This window comes from Coturnix japonica, chromosome 18 (assembly GCF_054131305.1).
Source record: "Coturnix japonica strain WE chromosome 18, WE-NBRP24, whole genome shotgun sequence".
In the NCBI taxonomy this organism is placed as follows: domain Eukaryota; kingdom Metazoa; phylum Chordata; class Aves; order Galliformes; family Phasianidae; genus Coturnix; species Coturnix japonica.
Window position 1 is genome coordinate 13,859,679 of NC_140680.1, and position 20,698 is coordinate 13,880,376.

Below are 20,698 nucleotides of genomic sequence, written 5' to 3' on the forward strand. Positions count from 1 at the left end.
AATGTTCCACTCACATGAAGCATCATCTTCAAACTAGGCAAGGTTGTATTTGATCCCACTGTCTTGATCCACTGAAAAAGATGATGGAGAATAGTGATCCCGAGACAAGTAGGGGACACCACTCAGATAAGAGACAGAGATAGAGATAGAGATAGAGATAGATAGAGATAGAGATAGATAGAGATAGAGATAGAGATAGAGAAAAGAAGTGATGCATAACCACCTGTAGATACAAAGAATAAAGACTGGATACACCTACTTGCCAATGCCCAGCCAGGACACAAGCAGTCGCTGGCCCCATGTTGTAATACAAGCAAAAATGTCCTTGGCTCTGTGCAGCACTGCTCAGCAAAAACTTAGTAGTCACTGTTCTAAACGTGGTTGGTCTCCTAAAGGTAAAACAAACCATATCAGCCACTACAAAGGAAGCGAGCTCTATTCCCGTGGCAAACAGGACAATCAGCACAGAAACTTGTTATAAAAAACAGTTGTGTGGCATCATCAGCACACAAGGTTGGGAATGCAGCTCCTCAGTCATGTCACACAGCAGTTACTGTACATCCTGGTATCTGTTTCCATATGCTCTCACCACTGCTCCTGGTTCACCACTAGGACCTCAGAGAGAGGAAAGTGGACCCGTACCCTTCTTTTATTGTAACCTGATCACTGACAACACTGTGGCAGGGAACAGATCCAGGTGGAGAAGAGCTTCCACAGACACTACCCGTAATGACTGACCTCACTTCATAGGGACATGCTGTCCTTCAACTTCAGGTGTAGAAGGCCAGGACAGCAACAGTGATGCTTAGTGCACCTTTTAACTACAATAATAACTTTGCACATATGAGTAAAGCTCACATTCTGTCAGATTTCTCAGTAGATTTTATTGGTTTCTGTCACCAGGCATTCAACTCAAGGAAAGAAAAGAACCCCAAAAGGAAGTAACTGGAAATAACAAATTGCTTTGAATATTCCATTATCTTCTAATCCGTAACCCTGAAATGCACAAGAAACATTCACCTTGGCTTTGTGCAGGTAAAGGAACCAAACCAAAGCAAAAATGAATATAGTGTTCAAAGAGCACTGCTGGTTGAATGAGCACTGTGTGAATGCCAGCCACCTCTATGGCAGTCAGCAGCTCGATGTTACTAAAGAGTAACTTTGCTGGCAACATTTAGCTTTGATTAACAGCTACACAGCCTGGCATGGAATAGATTACATCATTACAGAGCCCACCTGACAACAAAAAAGGATGCATAAAAACAGATGTATGAAAGGGTTCAGCATATTTTCCTCCAGTATTCACTTAATAATTAGGAACAATAGCACTACCACAATTAGATATAACATCTAATTATTCCTAGCATGCATCCACATCCAAATATTACAAATTTTCTGAATAAATACAAGAGTAAAGTACTGTTTAAGAGGTGTGTCCATGTGTCATTGATCTCTCACAGAGCAGTACTGCACTTCCCTGTCACTTCTTGGTGCATGTTCTTGGTGCATGTCTTCATTTCACCTGGAAGTTATCTGTCCATGAGGACCGAGATGCTTCTCCTTCTCCTCCCTTACTGATGGCTGAGCCAGGGGTTTTGATCCAAACTGGCATTCTCCTCCGCTGCCCCGGGAGCTGTGCCTTCAGAGAGGGGAGCTCGGCCCTGCAAAGAACAGAGCAGAGGACTAACTTTGGGATGCTAAAGGTAAGCAGGTGTCAAAGAGAAGCTGAGAAAGCTCATCTGAACCAATGAGAATGGGAGACCAATTTCCCCTACCCAGAGATAAAGGGAGAGCAGGGCGGGGACATGACTCGTGTGCCCCGGTGGCGCAGTGGTTAAAGACGCTGCCCTGCAACACTGGGGCCCGGAGTTCGAATCCCCCCTGTGGCGCAACAAGTGGTAGAAGTGCCGCTCTGCTACACAGAGGTTCGAATCCCGGGGGTCGGACTCGATGATCTCTAAGGTCCCTTCCAACCCGCACGAGACTGTGATACTGTGATGATACTATGACACCTAAGCAGTAAAAAGCCCTATAGCCTTACATACGACTTACATAAGGCCCTACATATGGACCTGAGAAAACTATAAACAGAAATCGTTTATGGATCAGGAAGTGTGGAGCAGACACAAACTGTTTCCTCAGGAACAAATAACGTCGCCTAATGCTAAATTATAGAGATAAAAATGAATGTGGGAACTCAGACAGCAATAGAGGTAAAACAGGCACAGAGGTGATGATATCACTTATACTGTCCCTAGAGCTTTGAAGGAAAAACAAGAAGCCATCACACCCACGGCCTCTATAAAGCTCCCGCCAACCCACAGAAGCACTCGGGGCCAAACGCTCGTTCCCACTCTTCCTCAACGCCCTCTCCGAGAGACCGTGCACCCCCAGCATTCCCCCACCAGCTGTCCCCCGCGCTCCGCCCTCTCACCTGCACAGCCCAGTCTCCTTCTTCTTGCCCGAGGCCGGTCGAGCAGAGCGAGCTCCGCTGCTCGGCCGAGCCCGGCGGCAGCCCGGCGGGGAAGCAGGGGAAGAGCGGCCCGAGGAAGCGGAACTCGCTGTTGACGGTGCCGGCGGCGAGGCGCACGTCGTAGACGTAGCTGCGGGGCAGGGAGCCGGCGCTGCTGTCGGCGGCCGACTGCGGGAAGACGGGCAAGGGCCCCGGCTCGCCCCTTCGGGCTCGCCTCAGCTTGGCGGCCACGGCGGCCGTGGCGCTGGCCACGAAGAGCGCGGACACGCAGGCCAAGCAGACGCTGAGGTAGAGGGTGAGGCGGGCGTCGGGCTCGGCGGCCGGCGCCTCTTGGCCGGCCCTTAGGTGCTCTTCGGAGAAGCCGTCGGCCAGGGCCACGGCCAGGGTGGCGCTGGCGGAGCGCGGCGGCCGCCCGCGGTCCCGCACCAGCACCACCAGCCGGTGCCGGGCCGCGTCGCGCTCGCCCACGGCGCGCGCCGTGCGCACCTCGCCGCTGTGCAGCCCCACGCGGAACAGCCCCGGCTCCGTCGCCTTGGCCAGCTCGTAGCACAGCCACGCGTTCTGCCCCGCGTCCGCGTCCACCGCCACCACCTTGGCCACCAGGTAGCCCGCCGGCGCCTGCCGCGGCACCAGCTCGCCCAGCGCCGCGCCGCCGTCGGACGGCGGGTGCAGCACCACGGGCGCGTTGTCGTTCTCGTCCCGCACCAGCACCCGCAGCAGCGCCGTGGCGCTCCGCGACGGAGAGCCCCCGTCGGCCGCGACCACCGTCACCTCCACGGCGCGCACCTGCTCGTAGTCCAGCGGACGCACCACCGACACGGCCCCGCTCTCGGCGTCCACCGACACGGCGGCCGCCTCCGAGCCCTCCTCCCGCACCAGCGCGTACCTCACGCGCCCGTTCGCGCCCGCGTCCGAGTCCGTCGCCTTCACGCTGCCCAGCCGCACCGCGCCCGCGTCGTTCTCGCTCACCGACATGCTGTACGCCGCCTGCGTGAAGCGCGGCGCGTTGTCGTTCACGTCGCCCACGCGCACCCACACGCTCTCGCGGGCGCTCAGCCGCGGCCGGCCCCAGTCCGTGGCCACGATGCTCACGTTGTACTCGCCCGTCGTCTCCCTGTCCAGGGCCGCGCTGGTGCGCAGCTCGTAGTGCTCGGCGAAAGCGGCCGTCAGCCTGAACGGCACGTCGCCCTCGATGGCGCACTCCGTCCGCCCGTTGTCGCCGGAGTCGCGGTCCCGCACGCTCAACAGGGCCACCACGGTGCGGGGCGGGGCGTCCTCGGGGATGGACGCGCTCACGGAGCTCAGCGTGATCTCCGGCGCGTTGTCGTTCACGTCCAGCACCTCCACGTGCACTTTGCAGTGCGCCGACAGACCACCGCCGTCCGTGGCTTTGACCTCAATCTCGTGGTATTGCGCTTCTTCAAAGTTCAGGTTTCCTGTTAGCCGGATCTCCCCACTGTCAGCGTCCAACTCAAAGAGCTGGCGGGAATGCTCTGTCATCTGTGAGATGGTGTAACGCACTTTGCCGTTGGATCCTTCGTCGGGATCCGTGGCCGACACCCGGACCACCAGCTGCCCCGGGGGGCTGTTCTCGGCCACTCGCACCTCGTACACCTCCCGTGAGAATACCGGCATGTTGTCGTTGGCATCCAGCACCACCACCCGGACCTGAGCCGTGCCCGACCTGGGCGGCGAGCCCCCGTCCGTGGCTGTGAGCACCAAATGCAGCTCCCGCTGCTCCTCCCGGTCCAACTGCCTGTCTACTACGAGTTTGACATATTTTGCACCACCTCTCCCTTCTTCTAAAGAGAGGGAGAAATGGGAGTTCGGGGAGAGACTGTAATTCTGTAAGCCGTTAATACCCACGTCTTTATCCCGTGCCGCTTCTAAGGGGAAACGAGATCCTGTGGATGCCGTTTCGGGTATCTCCAAAACCATCTCCTTCTGCGGGAACTCGGGCGAGTTGTCGTTCACGTCCCGAACCTCCACCTCCCCGCGGATCAGCTGCACCGGGTTCTCAAAGAACAGCTTAAAGAAGAGCGCGCAGCTCTCGCTGTGCGGACAGATCCGCTCTCGGTCCAGCGTCTCCGTCACCGTCAGGACGCCGCTGTGCGGATCCAGGCGGAAACGCTGCTCGCTCCCCTCGGACACCACGCGCGCCTTGCGAGCCGCCAGCTGGCTCGGAGAAAGCCCCAGGTCCTGGGCCACGTTGCCCACCAACGACTCCCTCGCCATTTCCTCCGCCACGGAATAGCGCAGCGTTTCGGCCCCGCTCTCCCACACGCAAACGCACACCAGCCACAGCAGCACTTGCCTCTCGCCGCCGCCGCCGCCGCCGCCGCTCCGGCTCCCGCTCGCCGTCCCTCTCCGCCACAGCCGGCCTTTCCCAGCGGCCCCCATCGCTCGCAGCCTTTCTCGCCGGCCCCGACGCTCGGCACCCAAAAGCCCAAAGCCTTTGCCAGCAGCTCGGCCCCAAAGCCCCCGAGCGCCCGGCTCCGTGCCCCGCCGCCCTTCCCGAGCAGCTCGCACGGCTCTTCTGGGCGCCTGCGCCTGAAAGCGCTGCGGGCAGAGGGAGCTGCCGCTCCGTGGCCAACATCCCCACCCAGCGGCACAAACAGGAATCGCTCCTGTTCCTTTTGCCGAGCAGTTGCCGGTTCGAATCTCCTTTCCTCTTGCACACGCGACTCCAAAAGCCAAATGTAAATACTCGCCGCCTTTGGCAGCAGGCTGCCTGCTTGCTCGCAGAGTTCTGCTCTGGGTTTCTCATCCCAGGTCTCCACGGCGAACTCTTTGCTCGTGGCAGAGTGGAATTTTCATCATATTTTGTCCTTTGCATCGGTGGCATTGTCATATTTTCCTCATTTTCTCATCTTTTGAATTAGCAAGTGATAATTAAGAAGGGTTGCATGTTAACACATAGCATAACTGAATGTGATAATTGGGTGCCAGGGAGTTTACAGGGAAAGCTGCTATAAGGAAATGATTCACAAGCACTCCAGCTTTGCTGTCACACCCGGAAGATGATTCTCCTCTAGGACAAATCCTGGTGCTGCTTTATTCACATTGGGTTGGTATAGCAGCTCACCTGAAGGATCCAGGGCTCTCATGCTTTCCTGTGTGAAAGGCCTTGTTCTTCTCTGCTATGACAAACATTCCCACCTTTATAGCTGTACTTGATTTTATCACAACACAACAAAACTCTCACACCCGATTGAAAGTTGTCCCCAGCTGTATACAAACAAATCTAAAAGATGCAAACTACGTTCACAATTTGGAGATATTGACGTCTGGGGATTCCAAAAATGAAGCAATAAGGACAACAGGGCAGTGGAAGGGAAAGGAAAGGAGCAGAAGGCATAGACTTCGTCACCCTTGTTTTATAAATTCCCTGTAAGTATTGAAGGGCCACAATGAGTTCTCCCCAGGTCCTTTTCCAGGCCAAACAAACCAGGCTACTTCAGCCTTTATTTGTAGTGGAGGCTCTTCACACTTCTGGTCATCTTCACAGCCTACCTTCATCCTGCTTGCATTTATGGCTCATGTCATAGCTTTTGTCCACCTGAAACTATAAGCCCTTCTCCACAGGGCAACTCTCTGTTACTTCGTTTCCCAGAGTATGCTCAAACTTGCAAATGACCTGAGCCAGTCTCAAGCCACTTCAACCTGATGAAGCTTATTCACTTCACAGGGGCTCACTTTTCAAGCTTTTCCAGGCCTCTTTGAATGGTGACACTTCCTACTACTCTATCAAATGTACCACTCTAAGAAATGTTACCAACAATCTTGCAGAGGTTACATTTGATTCCACTGTCCAGATTCCCTGACAAGGATTTTGAAGAGCATTGGTCCCAACACAGACTTCAGCGGACACCACTTGTGTACTCCAGCCTTCCAGCTTAACATGGAGCTGTTGACCCCAATCCTATTCCTGTAAGCATTCAGTCACTTCCTTATCCACTGCACAGTACACCATTCAAATGCATATGTCTTTAACTTAGAGATAAAGGTGTCATGTGGGACCATGTCAAAGGCCTTGCACAAGTCCATCCGGATGATATTGCTTACTCTTCCTTTGTCTTGTGATGCTGTTCCTTCCCCATTGAAGTACACCAGGTGGATCAGACAGGATCTGCCCTCATTGAAGCAATGATGGTTGCGTTGTATCACCTCCTTTTCTTGCATTTGTCTTAACATGGCTTTCGGAAGAATCTGTTCCCCAGTCTTCCCCAGAACAGACATGAAGCTCATGGATCTGTAGTATCTGAGCCATCTGAGTAGGTCCTTTGGATATCATCCCTACTATCTATTGCGCCGAATGTTCCACTCACATGAAGCATCATCTTCAAACTAGGCAAGGTTGTATTTGATCCCACTGTCTTGATCCACTGAAAAAGATGATGGAGAATAGTGATCCCGAGACAAGTAGGGGACACCACTCAGATAAGAGACAGAGACAGAGACAGAGATAGAGATAGAGACAGAGAGAGAGATAGAGATAGAGACAAAGACAGAGACACAGACAGAGATAGAGATAGAGACAGAGAAAAGAAGTGATGCATAACCACCTGCAGATACAAAAAATAAAGACTGGATACACCTACTTGCCAATGCCCAGCCAGGACACAAGCAGTCGCTGGCCCCATGTTGTAATACAAGCAAAAATGTCCTTGGCTCTGTGCAGCACTGCTCAGCAAAAACTTAGTAGTCACTGTTCTAAACATGGTTGGTCTCCTAAAGGTAAAACAAACCATATCAGCCACTACAAAGGAAGCGAGCTCTATTCCCGTGGCAAACAGGACAATCATCAGCACAGAAACTTGTTATAAAAACCAGTTTTGTGGCATCATCAGCACAAAAGGTTGGGAATGCAGCTCCTCAGTCATGTCACACAGCAGTTACTGCACGTCCTGATATCTGTTTCCATATGCTCTTACCACTGCTCCTGGTTCACCACTAGGACCTCAGAGAGAGGAAAGTGGACCCGTACCCTTCTTTTATTGTAACCTGATCACTGACAACACTGTGGCAGGGAACAGATCCAGGTGGAGAAGAGCTTCCACAGACACTACCCGTAATGACTGACCTCATTTCATAGGGACATGCTGTCCTTCAGCTTCAGGTGTAGAAGGCCAGGACAGCAACAGTGCTGCTAAGTGCACCTTTTAACTACAATAATAACTTTGCATATATGAGTAAAGTTCACATTCTGTCAGATTTCTCAGTAGATTTTATTGGTTTCTGTCACCAGGCATTCAACTCAAGGAAAGAAAAGAACCCCAAAAGGAAGTAACTGGAAATAACAAATTGCTTTGAATATTCCATTATCTTCTACTCCATAACCCAGAAATGCACAAGAAACATTCACCTTGGCTTTGTGCAGGTAAAGGAACCAAACCAAAGCAAAAACAAATACAGGGCTCTAAGAGCACTGCTGGTTGAATGAGCACTGTGTGAATGCCAGCCACCTCTATGGCAGCCAGCAGCTCAATGTTACTAAAGAGTAACTTTGCTGGCAACATTCAGCTTTGATTAACAGCTACACAGCCTGGCATGGAATAGATTACATCATTACAGAGCCCACCTGACAACAAAAAAGGATGCATAAAAACAGATGTATGAAAGGGTTCAGCATATTTTCCTCCAGTATTCACTTAATAATTAGGAACAATAGCACTACCACAATTAGATATAACATCTAATTATTCCTAGCATGCATCCACATCCAAATATTACAAATTTTCTGAATAAATACAAGAATAAAGTACTGTTTAAGAGGTGTGTCCATGTGTCATTGATCTCTCACAGAGCAGTACTGCACTTCCCTGTCACTTCTTGGTGCATGTTGGGTCTCTCTTTCATTTCACCTGGAAGTTATCTGTCCATGAGGACCGAGATGCTTCTCCTTCTCCTCCCTTACTGATGGCTGAGCCAGGGGTTTTGATCCAAACTGGCATTCTCCTCCGCTGCCCCGGGAGCTGTGCCTTCAGAGAGGGGAGCTCGGCCCTGCAAAGAACAGAGCAGAGGACTAACTTTGGGATGCTAAAGGTAAGCAGGTGTCAAAGAGAAGCTGAGAAAGCTCATCTGAACCAATGAGAATGGGAGACCAATTTCCCCTACCCAGAGATAAAGGAAGAGCAGGGCGGGGACATGACTCGTGTGCCCCAGTTGCGCAGTGGTTAGGGACGCCGCCCTGCAACACTGGGGCCCGGAGTTCGAATCCCCCTGTGGCGCAACAAGTGGTAGAAGTGCCGCTCTGCTACACAGAGGTTCGAATCCCGGGGGTCGGACTCGATGATCTCTAAGGTCCCTTCCAACCCGCACGAGACTGTGAGACTATGATGATACTATGAACACCTAAGCAGTAAAAAGCCCTATAGCCTTACATACGATTTACATAAGGCCCTACATATGGACCTGAGAAAAGTATAAACAGAAATCGTTTATGGATCAGGAAGTGTGGAGCAGACACAAACTGTTTCCTCAGGAACAAATAACGTCGCCTAATGCTAAATTATAGAGATAAAAATGAATGTGGGAACTCAGACAGCAATAGAGGTAAAACAGGCACAGAGGTGATGATATCACTTATACTGTCCCTAGAGCTTTGAAGGAAAAACAAGAAGCCATCACACCCACGGCCTCTATAAAGCTCCCGCCAACCCACAGAAGCACTCGGGGCCAAACCCTCGTTCCCACTCTTCCTCAACGCCCTCTCCAAGAGACCGCGCACCCCCCACATTCCCCCACCGCGGTCCCCCGCGCTCCGCTCTCTCACCTGCACAGCCCAGTCTCCTTCTTCTTGCCCGAGGCCGGTCGAGCAGAGCGAGCTCCGCTGCTCGGCCGAGCCCGGCGGCAGCCCGGCGGGGAAGCAGGGGAAGAGCGGCCCGAGGAAGCGGAACTCGCTGTTGACGGTGCCGGCGGCGAGGCGCACGTCGTAGACGTAGCTGCGGGGCAGGGAGCCGGCGCTGCTGTCGGCGGCCGACTGCGGGAAGACGGGCAAGGGCCCCGGCTCGCCCCTTCGGGCCCGCCTCAGCTTGGCGGCCACGGCGGCCGTGGCGCTGGCCACGAAGAGCGCGGACACGCAGGCCAAGCAGACACTGAGGTAGAGGGTGAGGCGGGCGTCGGGCTCGGCGGCCGGCGCCTCGGGGCCGGCCCTTAGGTGCTCTTCGGAGAAGCCGTCGGCCAGGGCCACGGCCAGGGTGGCGCTGGCGGAGCGCGGCGGCCGCCCGCGGTCCCGCACCAGCACCACCAGCCGGTGCCGGGCCGCGTCGCGCTCGCCCACGGCGCGCGCCGTGCGCACCTCGCCGCTGTGCAGCCCCACGCGGAACAGCCCCGGCTCCGTCGCCTTGGCCAGCTCGTAGCACAGCCACGCGTTCTGCCCCGCGTCCGCGTCCACCGCCACCACCTTGGCCACCAGGTAGCCCGCCGGCGCCCGCCGCGGCACCAGCTCGCCCAGCGCCGCGCCGCCGTCGGACGGCGGGTGCAGCACCACGGGCGCGTTGTCGTTCTCGTCCCGCACCAGCACCCGCAGCAGCGCCGTGGCGCTCCGCGACGGAGAGCCCCCGTCGGCCGCGACCACCGTCACCTCCACGGCGCGCACCTGCTCGTAGTCCAGCGGACGCACCACCGACACGGCCCCGCTCTCGGCGTCCACCGACACGGCGGCCGCCTCCGAGCCCTCCTCCCGCACCAGCGCGTACCTCACGCGCCCGTTCGCGCCCGCGTCCGAGTCCGTCGCCTTCACGCTGCCCAGCCGCACCGCGCCCGCGTCGTTCTCGCTCACCGACATGCTGTACGCCGCCTGCGTGAAGCGCGGCGCGTTGTCGTTCACGTCGCCCACGCGCACCCACACGCTCTCGCGGGCGCTCAGCCGCGGCCGGCCCCAGTCCGTGGCCACGATGCTCACGTTGTACTCGCCCGTCGTCTCCCTGTCCAGGGCCGCGCTGGTGCGCAGCTCGTAGTGCTCGGCGAAAGCGGCCGTCAGCCTGAACGGCACGTCGCCCTCGATGGCGCACTCCGTCCGCCCGTTGTCGCCGGAGTCGCGGTCCCGCACGCTCAACAGGGCCACCACGGTGCGGGGCGGGGCGTCCTCGGGGATGGACGCGCTGACGGAGCTCAGCTCGATCTCCGGCGCGTTGTCGTTCACGTCCAGCACCTCCACGTGCACTTTGCAGTGCGCCGACAGACCACCGCCGTCCGTGGCTCTCACTACCAATTTGTGTGATTTCGCTTCCTCGAAATCCAGGATACCAGACACTAGAATTACCCCGGTATCAGCGTTCAGATCAAAGAGGTGTTTGGACCGCGCAGATGCCTGCGTGAACTCGTACCGCACTTTGCCGTAGGATCCTTCGTCGGGATCCGTGGCCGACACCCGGACCACCAGCTGCCCCGGGGGGCTGTTCTCGGCCACTCGCACCTCGTACACCTCCCGCGAGAACACCGGCACGTTGTCGTTGGCATCCAGCACCACCACCCGGACCTGAGCCGTGCCAGACCTGGGCGGCGAGCCCCCGTCCGTGGCAGTGAGCACCAAATGCAGCTCCGGCTGCTCCTCCCGGTCCAACTGCCTCTCAAGGACGAGCTCAGCATATTTGGCTCCATCATCTCCTTTTTCGAGAGCAATGGAGAAATGAGAGTTTGGGGAGAGGCTGTAATTCTGCAAACCGTTAATACCCACGTCCTCATCTTGAGCATTTCCTAGCGGGAAACGAGATCCGGGTAATGTCGTTTCGACAATCTCCAGATCGACCTCCTTCTGCGGGAACACGGGGGAGTTGTCGTTCACGTCCCGAACCTCCACCTCCCCGCGGATCAGCTGCACCGGGTTCTCAAAGAACAGCTTAAAGAAAAGCGCGCAGCTCTCGCTGTGCGGACAGATCCGCTCTCGGTCCAGCGTCTCCGTCACCGTCAGGACGCCGCTGTGCGGATCCAGGCGGAAATGCTGCTCGCTCCCCTCGGACACCACGCGCGCCTTGCGAGCCGCCAGCTGGCTCGGAGAAAGCCCCAGGTCCTGGGCCACGTTGCCCACCAACGACTCCCTCGCCATTTCCTCCGCCACGGAATAGCGCAGCGTTTCGGCCCCGCTCTCCCACACGCAAACGCACACCAGCCACAGCAGCACTTGCCTCTCGCCGCCGCCGCCGCCGCTCCGGCTCCCGCTCGCCGTCCCTCTCCGCCACAGCCGGCCTTTCCCAGCGGCCCCCATCGCTCGCAGCCTTTCTCGCCGGCCCCGACGCTCGCCACCCAAAAGCCCAAAGCCTTTGCCAGCAGCTCGGCCCCAAAGCCCCCGAGCGCCCGGCTCCGTGCCCCGCCGCCCTTCCCGAGCAGCTCGCACGGCTCTTCTGGGCGCCTGCGCCTGAAAGCGCTGCGGGCAGAGGGAGCTGCCGCTCCGTGGCCAACATCCCCACCCAGCGGCACAAACAGGAATCGCTCCTTCTCCTTTTGCCGAGCAGTTCCCGGTTCGAATCTCCTTTCCTCTTGCACACGCGACTCCAATAATGAATTGTAAATACTCGCCGCCTTTGGCAGCAGGCTGCCTGCTTGCTCGCAGAGTTCTGCTCTGGGTTTCACTTCCCGGCTCTCCAACACGGACTTTTCTGCTCTCTGATGTCTCTCAATTGGAAAGTGTTGTTTCTATTGAGTGTATGTTCACCTTTTCCTCACTCTGTGTTCTTTTTAATCAGTAAATTGCAGTTACCTTGAGGGATGGTCCTAATAGATTCCAACACAGAATAGGAGCCAGGCAGCTTAGAGGTTAAGATGCTTCAAGGAAGTGATTCATCATCACTCCTGCTTGCTTTCACACTACAGCAATTATTCTCTTCTAGAACAGAATCTGGACCATGCTTTCTTCACACTGGGTATCACACCTCACCCAAAGGACCCAGGGCTCCAACTCTTTCCCTTCTGAAAGTCATCTTTCTTCTCCAAAATGACAAGCATATCCTCTCTTGCACCAATGCCTGAGTGTGCTTCCACAGAACAAATCTTCCACACCTGATTGAAAATTGTCCCCTGCTCAACACAAACCAATCCAACAGCTTGCATGTGGATGCACTGAAACTGCTCATGTTGGCTCATTTCTCAAGCATGTGCAGGTCTGTTGCATGGCACATCTTCTTTCTATTGTATCAACTCCACAACACAAATAAATGTTACTTGCAATCTTGCTGTTGTTACATTTGTTGCCATTGTCTGGCTCCATTCATAAAGATTTTGTAGAGTACTGGTCCCAAGATAGATGCCTGTGGCACAGCGCTTGTCATTGGACTCCACCTGGCATAGCACTCTTGAACCCAATACTATGGCTGTGACCATCCAACAATTCCTTATCCACAGAATAATCCACCATTAAAATACACGTCTCCAACTTACAGATATGATGTGGGGACATGTCAAAGGCCTTGAACAAGTCCATGGTGATGACATCACTTATTCTTCACTTGCACAAGGATGCTGTTAGTTCATCATAGAAGTACTCCAGACGTGTCAGCCATGACCCACGGGCCTCAGAGAAACAATGCTGGCTGTGTCACATCACCTCCTCTTCTTGCATGTGTCTTAAACATGGATTTCCGGAAAATCTGTTCCCTGACCTGCTGCAATAAGTTTTTCTAGATCCTGCACTTGCTCTGCTATGGAGTTCCAAAGCAAAGATGGTGCTCACTCTTCTAGAGGCCTGTTATCATCCTCCCACACAGCCTGACACTCAGACATTACTGTGTCAGGGCAGCTCTCTGGCCTGTATTCCAAACGAGGTGTTTAGATGCAGCCAACCTGGAAATGTATTCAGGAGGCAGAGCAGTAGGATCATGTTGGTTTGAACACCTCAAGTATATTTTACATTCTCAAGGGCTATTGTTAGTGGCCTGGGCTGGACTAGGGGAAAGGGAGTGAGAGGTAATGGTGGAAAAGGTGGTTTGTTCACACTCCCACACTCCAGCTCCCAAAGGACACAAGGGAAAATGTGCAATTCTTAATGATGTCTGAGAGATGGTTCCGTAAGTACAAAGATGATGACAACATGAAGTGCAAACACCAGCTGAATCTCCTGAGTAACAGCTTTAACATATCTTAACACAGTGATACATGTAACAGCAAAACTGTCATCTTATTCCATCCCTCACACATGGTAAACAGCACAACAGAGAACATACACAGTAAATAAGGTGTTCAAATAAGTAGTTCAGAGAAATGCCACCAGAAGGTTTAGAAATAAGCTTAGGAAAAACAGTTCAGAATGTGGTCAGAAATGGTTAAACTACATGAGCACTGCTTTCAGTTCTGGTTGGAAACACTCTGGTCAGATCTGGGGTTATCTCAACACTTTGGTCCCACACTGGGCTCCAGCAATAACTGTTGCGGCATAACCTGGCAGCAGCTCAGCACAACATGGCCGTTCCATCACTGCCCTTCCCATTTGGATGGCAGATAGAACGGAGAAATAAATGAAACAAACAGGAACCTGTGGGTTAAGACAAAAGCTATTTATCTACTGCAACAACAGCCAGCATCAGAAACAGCAGTGTTTAAATTAAGCAGTGATCAATAAGAGAGCTCTTAGCTAGAATGGTATCGCGGCACATCAGAAGATGCAGCACTTACATCAAAGCACAGATTCTTTCAGTAGATTTTCAGTAGAATTGATTGGGCTCTGTCAACCAACATTCAACTCTTGGAAGCACAAGAATAACATAAAACACCAGAAGTATCACATTGCATTGAATTCCCTCCAGCATTAAACTTGATATCCCTGTATTTTACCAGAACTCTTCATTTAGACTTAACACTGCGAAAGAAAACCAAGCGAATAAAAAAGAAACACAGTGCCCAAAGAGGACTATTTACAGCATGCAGAACAAGGGAACTCCTGGTTGAATGTGCACTGTGTCAATGTCAGCCATCTCTATGGCAGCCAGCAGCTCGATGTTACCAAATAATACCTTTTCTGGCAACGTTCAGCTTTGATGAACAGCTACACAGCCTGGTATTGAATAGACCGCATTATTACAGAGCCCACCGGACAACAAAAAAGAATACATAAAAGCAGATGTAGGGAAATGATCGCTTGAGCATCAGAATATTTTAGTCCAATTCTTCACTTGGTACATAGGAGCAATAGCACTATCACAGTTAGATACCAAATCTCAGTGTTCCCAGCATGCACCCATCTCCAAACTTAACACAATTCCAAAATAAACACAAGAATAAAGTATGGATTAAGAGGTAGGAATCCTTCCACCCACAGAAAACTCTGGCAAAGCCCAGTCACTTTTTTGGTGCGTGTTGGCTCTCTCGTTCATTTCACTTGGAAGTTATCTGTCCATGAGGACCGAGATGCTTCTCCTTGTCCCTTACTGATGGCTGAGCCAGGGGCTTTGATCCAAGCTGGCATTCTCCTCCGCTGCCCCAGGAGCCGTGCCTTCAGAGAGGGGAGCTCGGCCCTGCAAAGAACAGAGCAGAGGGCTGATGTAGCTGATATGACCATAAACTAACACAAACGAGAAGCTAAGAAGGCTCATCTGAACCCATGAGATTGGGAGTACACCCTTACCTGCCAAGATGCAAAGAAAGAGGAGGGTGGGGACATGGATCTCTGATCTGAACAAGACAGCCTCTAAACAATATAACCAGACCCATAGCCCTATTAAAACACTACACAAAGACTTCAAAAATACAAACCAAAAACTTTCATTGGACATGGGAGCAGGGAAGAACACAAAAAAGTTTCCTGAGAAACAAACAGCATCTTTTAGTGCCAGTGGTATGCAGTGGGCAATGAATGAGGGAAATCTGACTGCAACAGACGGTCATCACTCACTGAGGTGATATCAGTTATACTGTCACTAATGCACTGCAGAAAGCAAGTGATGCCAGGGCAATAGACTCTGGGATCGGTGACCTTGCTGTCCCTACCCATAGGGTTTTACACAGCGCTGCGGCAGGACCCGGTGTGTCTTACTCATCTGCCCTCCTGCTCTGCAGCACTCCACGGTCTAACAGACCCCTGGGGTGACACCTCAACAATTAACCCACAGCAAGTACACCAGGCGCGGAGCCACAAGCAGAGGTATGGGCAGACCGCACCTGGGGAGCAGCCGAGGACACGGCGGCGTCTAGAGGACAGCCTCCGCATTCCCATGCCTCTAGGAGGATCCCCAACACCATCCCCACGGGATCCCTCCCTCCCACTCCCCCACCGCTGTCCCCCGCGCTCCGCCCTCTCACCTGCACAGCCCAGTCTCCTTCTTCTTGCCCGAGGCCGGCCGAGCAGAGCGAGCTCCGCTGCTCGGCCGAGCCCGGCGGCAGCCCGGCGGGGAAGCAGGGGAAGAGCGGCCCGAGGAAGCGGAACTCGCTGTTGACGGTGCCGGCGGCGAGGCGCACGTCGTAGACGTAGCTGCGGGGCAGGGAGCCGGCGCTGCTGTCGGCGGCCGACTGCGGGAAGACGGGCAAGGGCCCCGGCTCGCCCCTTCGGGCCCGCCTTAGCTTGGCGGCCACGGCGGCCGTGGCGCTGGCCACGAAGAGCGCGGACACGCAGGCCAAGCAGACGCTGAGGTAGAGGGTGAGGCGGGCGTCGGGCTCGGCGGCCGGCGCCTCTTGGCCGGCCCGTAGGTGCTCTTCGGAGAAGCCGTCGGCCAGGGCCACGGCCAGGGTGGCGCTGGCGGAGCGCGGCGGCCGCCCGCGGTCCCGCACCAGCACCACCAGGCGGTGCCGGGCCGCGTCGCGCTCGCCCACGGCGCGCGCCGTGCGCACCTCGCCGCTGTGCAGCCCCACGCGGAACAGCCCCGGCTCCGTCGCCTTGGCCAGCTCGTAGCACAGCCACGCGTTCTGCCCCGCGTCCGCGTCCACCGCCACCACCTTGGCCACCAGGTAGCCCGCCGGCGCCCGCCGCGGCACCAGCTCGCCCAGCGCCGCGCCGCCGTCGGACGGCGGGTGCAGCACCACGGGCGCGTTGTCGTTCTCGTCCCGCACCAGCACCCGCAGCAGCGCCGTGGCGCTCCGCGACGGAGAGCCCCCGTCGGCCGCGACCACCGTCACCTCCACGGCGCGCACCTGCTCGTAGTCCAGCGGACGCACCACCGACACGGCCCCGCTCTCGGCGTCCACCGACACGGCGGCCGCCTCCGAGCCCTCCTCCCGCACCAGCGCGTACCTCACGCGCCCGTTCGCGCCCGCGTCCGAGTCCGTCGCCTTCACGCTGCCCAGCCGCACCGCGCCCGCGTCGTTCTCGCTCACCGACATGCTGTACGCCGCCTGCGTGAAGCGCGGCGCGTTGTCGTTCACGTCGCCCACGCGCACCCACACGCTCTCGCGGGCGCTCAGCCGCGGCCGGCCCCAGTCCGTGGCCACGATGCTCACGTTGTACTCGCCCGTCGTCTCCCTGTCCAGGGCCGCGCTGGTGCGCAGCTCGTAGTGCTCGGCGAAAGCGGCCGTCAGCCTGAACGGCACGTCGCCCTCGATGGCGCACTCCGTCCGCCCGTTGTCGCCGGAGTCGCGGTCCCGCACGCTCAACAGGGCCACCACGGTGCGGGGCGGGGCGTCCTCGGGGATGGACGCGCTCACGGAGCTCAGCTCGATCTCGGGCGCGTTGTCGTTCACGTCCAGCACCTCCACGTGAACTTTGCAGTGCGCAGACTGACCCCCGCCGTCCGTGGCTTTGACCTCAATCTCGTGGTGTTGGGTATCTTCAAAATCCAAATTGCCTGAGACCCGAATCTCCCCCGTGGCAGCGTTCAGTTCGAATAGATTTCCAGACTCCTCAGAAGTGAACTCGTACTGCACTTTGCCGTAGGATCCTTCGTCAGGATCCGTGGCCGACACCCGGACCACCAGCTGCCCCGGGGGGCTGTTCTCGGCCACTCGCACCTCGTACACCTCCCGCGAGAACACCGGCATGTTGTCGTTGGCATCCAGCACCACCACCCGGACCTGAGCCGTGCCAGACCTCGGCGGAGAGCCCCCGTCCGTGGCCGTGAGCACCAAATGCAGCTCCCGCTGCTCCTCCCGGTCCAAGGGCTTCTCAAGAACGAGTTTCACGAATTCCACACCACTTTTCCCTGTTTCAAGAGCGAGGGTGAAATGGGAATTTGGCGAGAGGCTGTAATTTTGTAAACCGTTAATACCCACGTCCCTGTCGCGGGCTCTTTCAAGGGGAAATCGAGAGCCGGGAGATGCCGTTTCAAGAATCTTTAAAACCATCTCCTTCTGCGGAAACACGGGGGAGTTGTCGTTCACGTCCCGAACCTCCACCTCCCCGCGGATCAGCTGCACCGGGTTCTCAAAGAACAGCTTAAAGAAGAGCGCGCAGCTCTCGCTGTGCGGACAGATCCGCTCTCGGTCCAGCGTCTCCGTCACCGTCAGGACGCCGCTGTGCGGATCCAGGCGGAAATGCTGCTCGCTCCCCTCGGACACCACGCGCGCCTTGCGAGCCGCCAGCTGGCTCGGAGAAAGCCCCAGGTCCTGGGCCACGTTGCCCACCAACGACTCCCTCGCCATTTCCTCCGCCACGGAATAGCGCAGCGTTTCGGCCCCGCTCTCCCACACGCAAACGCACACCAGCCACAGCAGCACTTGCCTCTCGCCGCCGCCGCCGCCGCTCCGGCTCCCGCTCGCCGTCCCTCTCCGCCACAGCCGGCCTTTCCCAGCGGCCCCCATCGCTCGCAGCCTTTCTCGCCGGCCCCGACGCTCGCCACCCAAAAGCCCAAAGCCTTTGCCAGCAGCTCGGCCCCAAAGCCCCCGAGCGCCCGGCTCCGTGCCCCGCCGCCCTTCCCGAGCAGCTCGCACGGCTCTTCTGGGCGCCTGCGCCTGAAAGCGCTGCGGGCAGAGGGAGCTGCCGCTCCGTGGCCAACATCCCCACCCAGCGGCACAAACAGGAATCGCTCCTGTTCCTTTTTCCGACCAGTTGCCGGTTCGAATCTCCTTTCCTCTTGCACACGCAACTCCAATAATGAATTGTAAATACTCGCCGCCTTTGGCAGCAGGCTGCCTGCTTGCTCGCAGAGTTCTGCTCTGGGTTTCAGTTCTCAGGTCTCCACGGCGAACTCTTTGCTTGTTGCAGTGTGGAATTTGCATCATATTTTGTCCTTTGCATCAATGGCATTGTCATATTTTCCTCATTTTCTCCTCTTTGAATCAGCAATTGATAATTAAGAACCGTTGCACGTGAACACATAGCATAACTGAATGTGATAACTGGTGCCAGAGAGCTTACAGGGAAAGCTGCTGTAAGGAAAGGATTCACAAGCACTCCAGCTTCTCTGTCACACCAGGAAGATGATTCTCCTCTAGGACCGAATCCTGGTGCTGCTTTATTCACATTGGGTTGGTATAGCAGCTCACCTGAAGGACCCAGGGCTCTCATGCTTTCCTGTGTGAAAGGCCATGTTCTTCTCTGCTATGACAAACATTCCCACCTTTATAGCTGTACTTGATTTTATCACAACACAAGAAAGCTCTCACGCCCGATTGAAAGTTGTCCCCAGCTGTATACAAACAAATCTAAAAGATGCAAACTACGTTCACAATTTGGAGATATTGACGTCTGGGGATTCCAAAAATGAAGCAATAAAGACAACAGTGCAGTGGAAAGGAAAGGAAAGGAGCAGAAGGCATAGACTTCATCACCCTTGTTTTATAAATTCCCTGTAAGTATTGAAGGGCCACAATGAGTTCTCCCCAGGTCCTTTTCCAGGCCAAACAAACCAGGCTACTTCAGCCTTTATTTGTAGTGGAGGCTCTTCACACTTCTGGTCATCTTCACAGCCTACCTTCATCCTGCTTCAATTGCTCCAATCAGTGCTGGCTGGCCACAGACCTGGACACAGTACTCCAGGTGGATCCTAAAGAGGGCAAAGCTGCGAAGGAAAATCACCTCCATCACTCTGCTATCTCTCTTTTAATGGAGTCCAGAATACAGTTGGACATCTGAGTTGTATGCTTGCATTTATGGCTCATGTCATAGCTTTGGTCCACCTGAAACTATAAGCCCTTCTCCACAGGGCAGCTCTCTGTTAGTTCATTTCCCAGACTGTGCTCAAACTTGCAATTGACCTGAGCCAATTTCAAGCCACTTCAACCTGATGAAGCTCATTTACTTCACAGGGGCTCACTTTTCAAGCTTTTCCAGGGCTCTTTGAATGGTGACCCTTCCTTCTACTCTATCAAATGTACCACTCTAAAAAATGTTACCAGCAAACTTGCAGAGGGTGCATTTGATTCCACTGTCCAGATTCCCTGACAAGGATTTTGAAGAGCATTGGTCCCAGTGCAGACTCCAGGGGACACCACTTGTCACTCCAGCCCTCCAGCTGTTGGCCACATGGAGCTGTTGACCACAATCCTATGCCTGTAAGCATTCAATCGGTTCCTTGCCCACTGCACAGTCCACCATTCAAATGCATATCTCTTTAACTTAGAGATAAAGCTGTTGACAAAGGCCTTGCACAAGTCCATCTGGATGACATTGCTTACTCTTCCTGTGTCTTGTGATGTGTTCCTTCCCCATAGAAGTACATCAGATGGATCAGACAGGTTCTGCCCTCGTTGAAGCAGTGCTGGCTGCAATGTATCTATCACCTCCTTTTCTTGCATGTGTCTTAATATGGCTTTCGGAAGAATCTGTTCCCCAGTCTTCCCCAGAAGAGACATGAGGATCTGTAGTCTGTAGTTTCTGAGCCTTCTGAGTAGGTCCTTTGGATATCATCCCCACCATCTATTGCGCCGAATGTGCCACTCACATGAAGCATCATCTTCAAACTAGACAAGGTTGTATTTGATCACACTGTCTTGATCCACTGAAAAAGATGATGGAGAATAGTGATCCCGAGACAAGTAGGGGACACCAATCAGATAAGAGATAGAGAAAAGAAGTGATGCATAACCACCTGCAGATACAAAAAATAAAGACTGGATACACCTACTTGCCAATGCCCAGCCAGGACACAAGCAGTCACTGGCCCCATGTTGTAATACAAGCAAAAATGTCCCTGGCTCTATGCAGCACTGCTCAGCAAAAACTTAGTAGTCACTGTTCTAAACGTGGTTGGTCTCCTAAAGGTAAAACAATCCATATCAGCCACTACAAAGGAAGTGAGCTCTATTCCCATGGGAAACAGGACAATCAGCAGCACAGAAACTTGTTATAAAAACCAGTTGTGGGCCATCATCAGCACACAAGGTTGGAAATGCAGCTCCTCAGTCATGTCACACAGCAGTTACTGTACA

At 54.9% G+C, this 20,698-nt stretch overlaps 2 protein-coding genes and 1 long non-coding RNA gene across 3 annotated transcripts; all 3 read right to left on the minus strand.

Moving 5' to 3' along the window:
• Positions 1-864: 864 nt before the first annotated feature.
• LOC146757949 (uncharacterized) lies at positions 865-12,680 on the minus strand. The gene is made up of 6 exons (XM_085518992.1): positions 12,635-12,680; positions 9,106-12,088; positions 7,075-7,204; positions 6,802-6,858; positions 2,435-5,227; positions 865-1,661 (listed from the first exon to the last, which is right to left on the minus strand). Exons 1-6 carry the CDS (start codon positions 12,678-12,680, stop codon positions 1,572-1,574), a joined length of 6,099 nt encoding a protein of 2,032 aa, XP_085375118.1. The 3' UTR covers positions 865-1,571.
• Positions 8,332-8,653, minus strand: LOC146757950 (uncharacterized). The gene is made up of 2 exons (XR_014935491.1): positions 8,591-8,653; positions 8,332-8,476 (listed from the first exon to the last, which is right to left on the minus strand). It is a non-coding gene; the product is annotated as an uncharacterized LOC146757950 (long non-coding RNA).
• A 1,422-nt stretch (positions 12,681-14,102) lies between the features above and the next one.
• On the minus strand, positions 14,103-18,566 carry LOC146757951 (protocadherin beta-15-like). The gene is made up of 2 exons (XM_085518979.1): positions 15,704-18,566; positions 14,103-14,919 (listed from the first exon to the last, which is right to left on the minus strand). The coding sequence occupies exons 1-2, from the start codon at positions 18,548-18,550 to the stop codon at positions 14,830-14,832; spliced, it is 2,937 nt and encodes a 978-aa protein (XP_085375105.1). The 5' UTR covers positions 18,551-18,566; the 3' UTR covers positions 14,103-14,829.
• Positions 18,567-20,698: the final 2,132 nt, after the last annotated feature.

What these genes read in the sequence shown, in the direction of transcription:
- LOC146757949 (XM_085518992.1), bottom strand. Translation starts at nt 12,680, where the DNA reads ATGGAGCCAGACAATGGCAACAAATGTAACAACAGCAAGATTGCAA. An exon ending in GAGCTTTATAGAGGCCGTGG is followed by an intron (nt 7,205 to 9,105) that starts GTGTGATGGCTT and finishes TTTTACCTTTAG; the next exon opens with GAGACCAACCATGTTTAGAA. An exon ending in TCCTGGCTGGGCATTGGCAA is followed by an intron (nt 6,859 to 7,074) that starts GTAGGTGTATCC and finishes CATCTTTTTCAG; the next exon opens with TGGATCAAGACAGTGGGATC.
- LOC146757951 (XM_085518979.1), bottom strand. Translation starts at nt 18,550, where the DNA reads ATGATGCAAATTCCACACTGCAACAAGCAAAGAGTTCGCCGTGGAGAC. An exon ending in AAGGAGACTGGGCTGTGCAG is followed by an intron (nt 14,920 to 15,703) that starts GTGAGAGGGCGG and finishes TGTTCTTTGCAG; the next exon opens with GGCCGAGCTCCCCTCTCTGA.